The 12,788-nt window shown below is 38.1% G+C and overlaps 2 protein-coding genes across 3 annotated transcripts in view; both read right to left on the reverse strand.

Moving 5' to 3' along the window:
• Nucleotides 1-1,623: 1,623 nt before the first annotated feature.
• The window catches only part of Otud4 (OTU deubiquitinase 4), a 133,280-nt gene continuing 122,115 nt past the window's right edge, over nucleotides 1,624-12,788 (reverse strand). The window contains exon 22 of the mRNA XM_051205819.1: nucleotides 1,624-1,638. The gene's annotated coding sequence lies outside the window, so the exon portion shown is untranslated. The remainder of the gene's footprint in view (nucleotides 1,639-12,788) is intronic.
• Anapc10 (anaphase promoting complex subunit 10) overlaps nucleotides 4,698-12,788 on the reverse strand; it is a 52,595-nt gene continuing 44,504 nt past the window's right edge. The window contains exon 5 of one of the 2 annotated variants that reach the window (XM_051205823.1): nucleotides 4,698-5,139. In XM_051205823.1, the coding sequence (XP_051061780.1) occupies nucleotides 4,909-5,139 (231 nt within the window). In that variant the 3' untranslated portion in view covers nucleotides 4,698-4,908. The remainder of the gene's footprint in view (nucleotides 5,140-12,788) is intronic. The other variant, XM_051205824.1, reaches the window with a different exon arrangement.

Here is a 12,788-nt window from a genome sequence, read left to right on the forward strand (position 1 = left end):
AACATGTGATTCCTTATGTATTCCCTTTTGAGGTGGGAGGGGATTGAGACAGTTTCTCTGTGTAGATCAGGCTGGCCTCGAACTTACAGAGATCTGCCTGCCTCTGCCTCCTGAGTGCTGGGATTAAAGGTGTGCAGCACCACTGCCCAGTAGTCAACTTGTGATTCTTAAAATGTTAATAGCTGAGGAAAACAGCTGGTTGAACTCTACTTCAGCCTTCTGGGTCCCTCACGTCTCGGTAAGTGATCAGTACTTTGATATTGCTGTAGAAATAACAAGAAATGATCTCTTAAAAATCTGGATCTCCCACTAAGGATGAGTGCCAGGGTAACAAAAAGAACTAGTCTTGGGATAAAGTCTATAAAACAGTCTGCAGAATTGTTCAAAGACCACAGGGAGAGAACAGCAATTTGCTCTCAGCATTGGCAAAGTGGATGCACAGTGGGGCACTTCTGGTAGCTGTGGCCCCTCAGTGGAAAGCTGAGGCTATATTCAGGGTAATTTTGACTAAGATGGCAATGTTACAGCTTGAATTCGAATCATGTTAAATAGCTTTCCTGTAAATAAAAATTTCCTCAGAAAGTTTCACAAGTTTGAATATTTAAAAAAAGAGTAAGTCGGTTCTACTTAGCAGAAAGAAAAACAATAATGATGAAGTTGCCATGGATTAAGTGAGGGAGAATCAAGTAAAGCTAGAAGCTAAACCACTTAACAGCATGGACATGAACTTTCACATTTGCAGTGTTAAAGTTGCTATAGATTACAAACATTTTTGTTTTATAACATCGTTTTCTAATGAATGCAATTTCAGATTCTTCCTGTGAATAGAGTATGCAACTACCATGCATAACTAATAAACTACTCTTTGAGGCTCTTGCCCTCATTCTCACTGCCCTCCTCCCTTAAGGCTTTTTGGGCACAAGTGAGTGAATAAAAACAGAAGCATGAAATGGTAGAGCCAGCCCAGAGAGCTGACAGGCTATGAAACTGACTTCTACAGAAAACAGGGAGTCTCAGCAGAAGTCAGGAAGGCCAAAACAATGTGGACGAAGGAAGATGATCTTAAAGATCAATGAAACAAAATTATTTGCATACACACCATGTAAATTATACCCTCTAATACTTTAGTGTAATATATTTTAAGATTTTTATTTTCCCAACACTCAGGAGGCAGAGGCAGGTCAATCTCTGTCTGAGTTCGAGGTCAACCTGGTCTACAGAGCAAGTTCTAGGACAGCCAGGGGTACACAGAGAAACCCTGTCCCCCCCCCAAAAAAAGACAAATAATAAATATAAACAAAGTAGAACTCAGAATAATAAACCAATTAAACTTGTTACAGTTTTCATAGATGTTGTTAAATACCACACACACAACACACACCTATACCCATACAGCTAAAAGAACAAGAGGCGTGGGATTTAAAATGACTTGAATGCTTTAAAACAAGAATAAATGTATCAAAATGTTTCTTGGTTCAGAATACACAAATCATATTTTAAGTTAATTACTCATATAAAAAGCAGTAATAATCTAATTCAAGAATAAATTTGTAAAGTGAAATACTAGCCAATATCACACAGAGTATTTCTTTCCACATTCCACCTCCTCTCCAATACCTACCTTGGCTTCAGCTCTATCTTCCAGACTAAGAACTAAATTCTTTCTACGGTCTTTTTCACAAATCAGAGATCATCTATTTTCTGGCTTCTGATTTTGTTGGTTAGATCCTGATATTGTCCCTAGTAGACTGCAAACAACTACAGAACAAAGTGTGTGCCAACTTCGCTTTGGTTTCCTTATGCCAAATCTTGACAAACTAGAGAGCAATCAGTTACATCAGCTTCCTCTCATAGCTCCACACATGTCTCATGATAAGCGAAACTTTAAATTCCACATCTTTAAACTTTTCCATGACATTTCCTCAAACTGATTTTCCAAGTGTCATATACTACAGATTACACATGAAGTTGAAATTGCAAACAATTCAGTGACGCTTCTGTACTTGTTCTAACTGTTCAATGGTTTTCTACTCTTAGATTTCTATTCTGAGGACCTATACAATAAATGGTATTATTGCTTCATCTTTTAGTGATTCCTAAAGTAGAATGGGCTATTTCCTCACAACTTTAGTAACATATAGCTCACATACAATAAACTGTACACATGGATAGCATGTAATGATGGGGCAGGGCCTATCAATCAGGATGAATTTCCCAATTTCACTGAAGTAGCCCAACCTGCACTTTCTACTACCTTAGCCATGTTTTCTGGGATCTTACTATTTTTAAAAGATGGAATCATGTGTGCCCTCTCTTGAACTTCTCCCTCGCAGAATTACTTTTAAAAGTATCCAAAGCTCATTTTTACTACTGAAGAGTTATTTCACCATACTGATAACACTGCAGTTTGTTTTTTGTTTTTTTTTGCACACCCTCCCACTGATCCAGATGTAGGCTGTCCTGAGGCTTTGAAGTACAGATTGAGTATCCCTAATCCCAACATCTGAATCTAAAACAATCTGGGGCTTTCTGGGTCTGAATGACACCAGTAAACAACTCCACACCTGATGCATGTGGCAGGCACATTACAAACACTGCATTAACAACACTGTGCAAGGGATACACAAAACAAATGTTATGTTGGAAAAGCTGGGTTCCTACCCCTTAAATGTCTCATGTGTATGTGGATTATCACATTTATATCAAATATCCTATAATATCACAATTACTCCCCAAAGTCCAAACTTCCACATCACTTCTGGTTCTAAGAATTTTAAAGGATCCAGGAGCCTGCATTAGAAATGAAGCTCCAAAGAGCAGGTTCACCCACATCTTCACAACACACACTTTCCTTCCCATGGGAAAATATTAGTATAACTCTGTACATGCCAGGCAAATGTTCTACCACTGAGGTACATCTCCAGCCTTAACAGTTCTTGCTGTTGATTTTGGACAATGTCTGTTTAGCAAAAGTGGACCTGAAACTCCTAATTCTCACCTCAGCTTCCCAAGTAATGAGATCACAAAAGTGTAGACTAGGTGATATAACTCAGAGATAGAGGGTACCTATCATATATAAGACCCTGTACTTAATCCCAGAACACACACACACACACACACACACACACACACACACACACACGGGGGTGGGGGGGTTGCCTGCATGAGCATGGTGAGGGTACTTTCTTTTGCAACCCTCCTTGGTCTATAGCTTCTCTGGGTGTGATGGGGCCTTCTGTACCCCTTCCTAGTTTGTGCTGGAATGCTGGTGGGCGAAGTCTTGTGCAGGCAGCCACTGCTGCTGTGATTTCGTGAGAGTGTCAGCCATGTCATGTTCAGAGGACTGCATTTCACACAACTATCCCATCTTTCAGGGCTTTCTTGACATTCAGTTCCTCTCGATTTAGGAATGCTTTAGCAAACTACTAGTGGGATAATGTACATATCCTTCTAAGCAAACTTTTAAAAAGCAATCAGTAACCAGGGACGTTATTACTATGTAGCCTTTTGTAGATCTTAAAGTTGCACTTCTTCCCTAGCACTAATCCCTGCTGCTTATATAACTGTTAACATCCTTGCCTACTGTCTACTTCCATTCTAATTTCTTTGATCCTCTTTTCACCTTCAGTCTTCCATAGATTTCCTTCAATCCCCTTTACCCAGCATCCTGCATCTCTACTAAATTTGGCTACAGATTTTACCTACCCTATACTAGATCTCTAGCTTGCTTTCTACTTCTAAGAGAATAATACAAACAAAAAAAAAATCTTTTTGAAACTCAAGAAAGTGAAATCATCATATTTTCAGTAGTAACCAAGTGAACAGTACTTGATACCAGAATAAAGCAAAGCAAACACAGTATTATTTTTAAAGATTCTTGATTTCGACTTACATATACCCAACAAAGCATGAACAACCTTTCTAAAGCCAGTGAATCTAGGGGAAGTCCTGGGACTAATGACTCCATCCCAATCAGACACAGGGCACAAAATGTTATGAACCAATCAACATTCATTGTATAAGCCATGTTCTTAAAAAAGAGTAGGAAGAGAAGGTGGAGGAGGAAGAGGAGGAAAAGAAAAGGCTCTTTTTAAATTTTCATAGGAATTATCTGTGAAAATGTTACAATGTTAGAAATTGAAATTAAAATTAAAATATTTCATATAAGTAATATACATGGACTGAGATACACTGCAAATTAAATGGCAATTTCTAACATGATATTGTAAGAGTATAGACAACCCTGGGGTTATAAATATGTTGTGGGAGAAAGAAAGTAAGACAATTACATCCTCTAGATCAATCAGACTGGCTTCTCCTCCAGCTAAAGCCCCAAGTCTCTTTAAGACAGGGTTCTCATTGTATAGGCCAAGCTAGACTGGAACTCACAGTCCTTCTGCCCCAGCCTCCAGAATGCTAGATTACAGACGAGTTCATAACAAATATGCAGTGCCAGTTTATTTTGATATGTTTAAAAAGGATCACACATTTAAAAAATTGAATTTCGTCTACAAAAAAAAATAATCTCATGCTATTAAGAATTATCACAGGTATACTTGGAAAAGAGTCTTGTTCGCAAATATCCAACAACTATTATATAAAATAACCACGCTAGTAAAAAAAATGTACATCTTGAAATTTTCAGTTTAAACAAGTTTCTTTTAATATAAAGACAAATGTAAAGATTAGCTTCAAAGTCATTTTTAGCAATATAAAATATATGAGCTTTATTGTATAAAGAAAACAGGCATCACCCAAAGGTTATTTATCTAAATTACATTTATCTAAATTAAAATGTTTTAAATGTATATAAAATTGTAAAACATGCTTTTCCACTAAAGATACTTGACGTAATATTCAATGACAGGGTAAAACAAATGTCTATTTCACTTCTGCCACATTTTCAAGTCATCGTATTGAACGATACATCATAAAATCGATGGTCGTGCATCTGGGGAATTTTCCAATAGAGCTCTCTTCCACTGGTGTGTATATTTTAATCTGTCTCATGTGGGTGTCTCTTCCATTTTGATGATTGGCTAGAACAGCAATCTGTATCATGAATGTGCGAGTTGGTTTCTTATGATTGTCAGTTAAAGGAACATGAATCCAGCCACTTGGTTCCACCAATTCAAGTTGCTGACAAAAAAAAAAAAAAAATCCAATTACGTTTTCACTCTATGAATAAGTTTACAATGAATGTGTTCTAAAATTATACTTAAAAATTCTGCTCACTGAGAGAATAACAATTCAATACTAACTACTTTGCTTAACCCATGGCTTCTTAAACCTGTAAGCCTCTATGTGACCCTGAGCATATAGGTAAAACAGATATAGAAATCAAACATACATTGATAAATCAGAAAAAGTGATTTTAAAATAATTCTTTGGTATACATATAATTCACAATATATTAAAGATGGTAGTATTTGAGAGTATAAGATGTAGAGTTAGGAATGCTGAAATTTCCACTTTGCATAAATACATAGTACAAAATTATATAAGTATATTTAGGGCCATTTTAGAAATTGTGGAGATGCTATCATAATCCTGAACTGACTCTCTGAAATTCAAGCCATTGTTTAATTTGCTGTTTTGTCCTTATCCTGTTCCAAATAAAACTCTTAAAAGAAATTATCACTTTTATAGTTCAAAACCAGGAGACATAAACTTCATTCCTATATAATTGTTTTACTTTTTTGGTAAGAAGTTTATTAAGTTAAGATAATATAAATTTCATTATTATCAAGATTATGGGCTCCTGCCTGGTTCAAACTTCTTTTTCTTTCAAAGTACTTGATGTGACCTCAAAGAGAACAAGGGAAACTCCCTCTTCTTAAGGTTTATGTGTCCCATACACATACACACTGCCACCAACTTTTAAAAAGAAGAAGAATTAAACCTCTAGAGATAACCAATTGCTTTCTGAATGGATTCAAAGCCCAGCAGATAACCAATTGCTTTCTGAGTGGATTCAAGGCCCAGCACAGAAGAGGAAACATGTGCCTATTAGTATAAACTTGGTCAAAAGCCCATGGACGGGTAAGTCATAAGCCTAATAGGAAACCTACTCCTGTTGTTTGGCTAAAAGGACATGATATCAAGCTTTCATTTAAAAGCTAATGTTTATATCCATAGATCAGTGCTGCTCTCAGCCCTGGTCAGAGTATTGCAATGGGTGATGGTTAATTCAGAGACTCACAACTGGTCAAAATGCTGAAAATAAAGTGATCACCCATAAATGGGACATCTATCTCATCCCCTCCAAGGTTCAGAGGACAACTCAGAAGAGACACAACATAGCCATGAAGCAAGAACAGAACGTTGTTATCTTAAAAACCTAACAGAAAGAAGCCCTAGAAATCTAAAACTATGCACCAAGATTAAATGTTCTTTAAGAAACAGAAGTTAAATTAATTGCCTGGAAAACAAAGGGAGATTTTAAAAGAATGGGAATCAATGCACAAAGTATTGTCAGTCTGACTTCTTGGGATCATAGAAAACAGAAAGCAAAGTATCAAAGTGCATGAGCATGCCACACACAGATGTCCCCAAACTGATAGGGAACCAACACAATGACAAAGCACAGCACCATGAAAGCTTAAAGCATCAAAGACTAAGAAATTATAAAAGCTTCTAGAGAAAGCCAGGTGGTGGTGGTGCACACCTTTAATCCTAGCACTCGGGAGGCAGAGGCAGGAGAATCTCTGTGAGTTTGAGACCAGCCTGGTCTGCAAGAGCTAGTTCCATGACAGGTTCCAAAGCTACAGAGAAATCCCGTCTTGAAAAACCAAAAGAAGGAAGAGAAGGTGAAGGAGGAGGAGGAGGAAGAGAAGGAGGAGGAGAAGGAGAATGAGAAGAAGAAGAGGAGGAGCTTCTAGAGAGAAAGCAGGTCACATGCAAGGTATCAGAAATCAAAAGTGGTGTTGCATTTCTCAACATTTACACTGAAAACTATGAGGCGATGGAGAATGTATTTAAATAATGAAAAAAATCATTTCCAAGCTAAAACTCCATATTCAGCCAAATCGTCCCTCAAGGGTGATATTAAATAAAGTTTTCAGTCATGCAGGGTTTCAATAATTTACCTCCCATGTGGAGGATGAATTCCACCCAGAAAGGAAGCCAAATAAGAAAGATGAGGACCTGGGATCCAAAAATAAAAGATCTGCAAAAAGAAGGTGACAGAAACCCCTAGGATGATATTGGAGGGAAAATAGCTAAGAAGATAAACTATGCACGCCTGAAAAGCAGACACAAACTGGGATTTAAATCCAAGAAAAGTGTAAGAAAGATCTATGAGAGAAAATGAGGAGAGCCCAGAAAGGCAGGAAGAGCTGCCAGGGGATGATGCAGGTCTGACCCCAGGGGAAGGCAGGCTGCAGTGCAATCACAATAAAAACTGGGCAAGAGACAAGCTGCCTCTAGAACCCCTGTAATGCTCAGTCACTGGCTAGGAGCCAAATATGAGCTCTACCCTCAGAAGAAACATGGCAACTGAGTCTAGACAGCAGTGCTGGGGCTGCCTACAGATCAGTTACTCCCTGTGGTCAGTGCTGAGAGAATCATTCTCATGACCACCTGTAGTAGCCTTGTCATGTGTTAATGGGGGTAATCCACAGTTATTTTCAGGGTTTCCCCCTCTGCATCCAAGAGATATTTTCATGCAAAAAGGAACGAGCCATATGTGGTGGTCTGTGCCCATGGTCCCATCTACTAAGCACACTGGGTGTGACAACTACTAGACATGCTTAGGAGTTCTAGACCAGCTAGGGCCAAAAAGAAGACTTCATTTTATATAAGCAAATGAGGAGACAAATAACTGCCGCAAGGAGCCAGGAGTGCAGCATGGTGTGGAGATGCTGGGGATCCTGTGGTTTGAGTCCAGCATCTGCAATGGGGGAAAGTGGAGAGTACTGGTGAGGCTGTAGTGGACAGTAGAAATGAGGCTGTGGTCTTTTTAATACTCAGGCCCAGTGGGTTCTTGAGGACACCTGTTTCATCAGGACAGCAGCACCTACAATCATCTCTTCTCCTGCAGCCTCTTCAAGTCTGAACTCATGACATCTGAGAGGAATGGCATCAGCTACTTCTGAGGGATGCTCACATCACAAGGGTGGAGGCTATGAGAGCTAGTACAGAAGTTTTAGCTAAGGTTCCTGGGCTGCAGACTCTGTAGATTGTGCCTTACACCAGTCTTTTCTTTTAAACTTACAGGAACCCCGTGTACTTCCATAGTATCATCTGAAAACAACAACCTTACAGAGAACCATCTCCTGTGTGAGTAGAGCACAAAATCCCTGTGACAAATCCCTTATTACACACCCCTTTGTACAAACCCACTGAAATAGCAGCTGAGCTGGCGATTCAGGAGGGGATGAATACAGGAAAAAGACATGGAAATGAAACTAGCTATTTCAAGGGATATGTTATTGAGCTGTCAGAGGAGCTAGAGATAAGTAGCATTTTGAAAGTACAGCAGGAAAAGGAGACTGCTATTAATTTCAAAAAAACAAGATAAATGCCTTAAAATGAAATTTAAACACAGAACATACATACAATACATATATGTGTACAATAATAAAATGTGTATGACTTCAGTAAATGTCTATACAAAAACTATACCAGGAAAATGAAGAGAACTATATGAGAGGAAAAAAAAAAAAAGAAAGAAAGAAAGAAAGAAAGCAAACAAAAAATAGGCACTGATTGGGAACATCACACTTTTAAATACAAACACACATTATGGAAATGTGGACATCCGAAAATGACTGAGGAAGAAGACAGTGTGAATGACTTAAAAGTAGATGGGAGAGACAAACATCAAGCAGGGCTGACTCCATCGAAGTTTTTCTTACTTTATGATTTCTTACTTTTGACACATCTAAACTCTATTGGGTATTCTTTTAACAAATATATGAACTGACGGTTCAACCTTGCAGCAGGTATATGAGGCATACTATTTAATTACTTTTACTTTAAGAGTATAGGTATTTTGCCTGCTTGGATGTCTGTATATGCTACGTATGCCTAGTGCCAACAGAAGTCAGAAAAGGGTGGTGGATCCTCTGGAACAACGGATGGTTATGAACTATGATATGGATGCTGGGATTTGAATCCAGGACCTCTGGAAGAACAGTCAGTGCTTTTAACTGATGAGCCCTCTTCAGCCCCTGTTGTGTATATCTGTACACTATGTGAAGATACATTGCTGTGATTGGTTTAATAAAAAGCTAGATGGCTAATAGCTAGGCAGAAGAGATAGGTGAGACTTCCGGGAAGAGGGAGGAAACTTGAGATGAATCTAGGTGTGAGATGAGATGTCACTGAGATGCAGAACAAGTCAGACTGTGAGCCACCATGTGGGCTTTGAGGTCTCAGATGCTCAAGCCAAACCTAGTGTGACAGTTTCTTCCTGCTGCCTAAGGATCTAGATGTAGAACTCTCAGCTACCTCTCTCAGCAGTGTCTGCCTGCATGCCATCGTCCTCCCCTTCCATGATGATAATGAACTAAACCTCTAAACTGTAAACCAGCCCCAACTGAATGGTTTCTTTAGTAAGAGTTGTTGTAGTAATAGTGTCTCTTCATGGCAATAAGACATTAATTAAGACAGTTATATGTGTAGTCAAGGCTAGATGCCAGAATTTGTGTGTGTGTGTGTGTGTGTGTGTGTGTGTGTGTGTGTGTGTTGAATGTGGATGTGCACCCATGTGCCCTCCACGTGTTCTTTTTAATTTATTGTGTGTGTGTTTTGACTTATGTGTACCACACAGGTACTTGTGCTCACAGACATCTGAAGAAATCACTGCATCTCCTAGAACTGGGGTTACAAATGGTTGTAAGCCACTATGTGGGTACAGAGACCTGAATCCAGGTGAACAGCAGGTATTCTTAACTGTGACTCATTTCTCCAGGCCCCACTTTATTCTTTGAGACGGTCTCTTACTGAATGTAATGTCCCAAAAGTCAAAATCTAAAAGTACTTTCACTGCTAAACTTCTGAACATCACAAAAGAAATGAAGTGACTAACCCACGTCTTTCTGGGGTAAGAATAAGGCAACACATCCAGAAGACAAATAAAAATGAATTTAAAAGGCCATAATCCTACCCACTCTTTAAAGAAAGGTAGAACCCTGAAGGAGAGTGGGAGGAAGGGTAAGACAACCATGTGAGGCTCACAAGGTGCAGTGAGTCTGTGCATAGAGACAAGTCAGGTCAATGAGGGCAAGGACGTTGTCAGAACCAGGCACAAGCAAAACCTGGTTCACAGTTCTAAATGTCTGAATGTAAGCATCCCCAAGAAGCCTCAGGAACAACCGAAACAGCCCCTCAAACACCTTTTGCTTAGAACATTTCTGATTTCCACTGGCACTATAGTTCATATGACCAATGTCTTTTTTAACAATACAAAAGCATAAATTATCAAACCTATACCTTACTTTCAAAAATGTTGTGTCGAATTTAGGTTATCTGCTTAAACAAAGTAACAGTATACAAAATTAATATTTTGGAGCAAGATGCAACAATTTTTATATAAATTTTAAAAATCATTAGGCTAACTCTACTACTTAAAGTGGCCTTAGATATCATCTGACTTCATCTTAATGTGAACTGCCATCATTTTGAGAAAAATTTTAGCTTGTTTCCTAAAACTGCAACCACTGCCAACTATGCAGAGAAAGCAAAGGCATTTTTGTTCCATTCATAAGCACCAACAAACAGCCCACTGGGGAAATGGCAGTGTGCCAGGTTGCCCTGTGAGCAATTAGGCTTCGTGGCAATCATGAAACTCAGACCTCTGAGGCCCTTGGAAAACTAACATGTTAAGGACTTGTGTTTTTCTTTCTCCCCAGAATCCATATGTGAGATACATTTTACTTAGATGGCAATCGTTTCCATCCTCTGGACTGGAGGAAAAAAAAAAAAAAAAAAGGAAAAAAAAAAAAGATTATGACAACTAGTAAGTAATTGATTGAGTGTAACATATAAGAAATTAAAAAGCACCACTGTCTACCAGATCTACTGACTAAAATGCAATAGCCTGTCCTTGAAGTACAGTAATCTGGTTCTGATCATCTGAATTAACAATTAAGATACATACAACTACCAGGAAATGCAAAAGGGCTTTTTTATTGATCAAGAAACAAAAGCAGGTAAGCCTAAAATGATCTTTATGAGCAGTAAGTGAAACGTTAACTCAGATTTACTCTTTTATTAACTTCTACAGTGTACAGTTTCTAAGAGAAAAACAAACGATACACCTTATGAGCAACTACAACTTGCACTTTCTGTCTTAGCAAACTGAATTCCCTATCCCTTCGTAATGTTCTAAGTCTAAGTGGCAGTCTGACTGCCCATCATCCACTGGATTACATCCGCAAATTTACCGCCTGACTATGACACAGACCTCAGAAGTAGCACAGGTACAGACAAAGTGGAATGGAAATTACTCTGGTACATAAATACAGTTCTTAACCTGCTCCTGACATGGGAAGTGATTAGCTAGAGCAGTGGTTTTCAACCTGTGGGCTACGACCCCTTCAGGAGTCCCAAATCAGATATCCTGAGTATCAGATATTTATGATTCATAACTAGCAAAATTACAGTTATGAAGTAGCAACAAAATAATTTTATGGCTGTGGGTCACCACAACACGAGGAACTGTATTAAAGGGACATAGCATTAGGAATGTTGAGAACCACTGATTTAGAGTCAGCTGAAAATATTGCCAGGAAAAAAAATACTTAAGAATCTGAATTTTAAGTAAAATAGAAGAAATTTAAAATATTATTATGTGTATCTAGTCAACAGAGATTTCACTTTATAATAAAATAAATTTTAAACAGTAAATATTAATATTCAATCACTTTCCATGTATATCTTCAGCAAAAGCTCATCATTTCTCATTCCCAATCCTTTCTAATTTCATTTAAAATTGATTATTATTTATAGTATAAATACATAAAAGCCGTTATTGGATGCTTTTTGATGTGCCCGTGACAAACAGTATACCATGCATCTGTGACAACTTCCCTATAAAGGAAGCACTCACAGATGGAAAATACAAGGACCAACAAGTGCTTCCATTACATCCAGAAAACACAAAGTCTTTATTCCAAGAGAAATTTTAAGGGGGGGAAATGTGAACAGCAGACACTGATGCCCGCACAACATCCTGCAGACACCCCAGCAGGCAGCTCTCCAGTTTTGTTGCCTTACGCTGTAAAGGTACTGGCACAATGGGAAGTTCAATACTATAATTGCTTATTTCTCTGTGTTTATCATAAAAGGAAAAGACAAAAAAATCACTCAGGAAAATAGCAATATGAACTGTTTTAATTCTTTTTAAAGGATGCGATTTATAACCATTACACAAACAAGGAGGAAGCACAGGGTTGGGTTGGGGAGGGTGGGTTGAAGCAATGTTCTAAAGGTTCAGTTTACAAGGACCTCACACAAAGGGTTTTTTCTTTTCTTGCCTCTGCAACTCTTACTAGAAACAGTATTATTTGTTAAAAATGCACTAGCTGCCAAGAGCTATGGTCCATCTAAAGCACAACTCTTAAGATGGAAATAGAGTGCTAATACAGAAAACGGTAGGATTCTGTATACAAATTTCTGTAAAATCTATTAAAAATAAGGTGAAATTTTAATTTTTATATACCCTTTTGCCTAAAAATGCTAATAATTGATAAAACTCTAGACCATATACTACTATATTAAAACAATCATAAGTAATGACATTTCCAACTTTCTAATTAAACCTTTCTGTAAGTTATTGGGAA

This window comes from Phodopus roborovskii, unplaced genomic scaffold (assembly GCF_943737965.1).
Source record: "Phodopus roborovskii unplaced genomic scaffold, PHOROB, whole genome shotgun sequence".
NCBI classification, from domain to species: domain Eukaryota; kingdom Metazoa; phylum Chordata; class Mammalia; order Rodentia; family Cricetidae; genus Phodopus; species Phodopus roborovskii.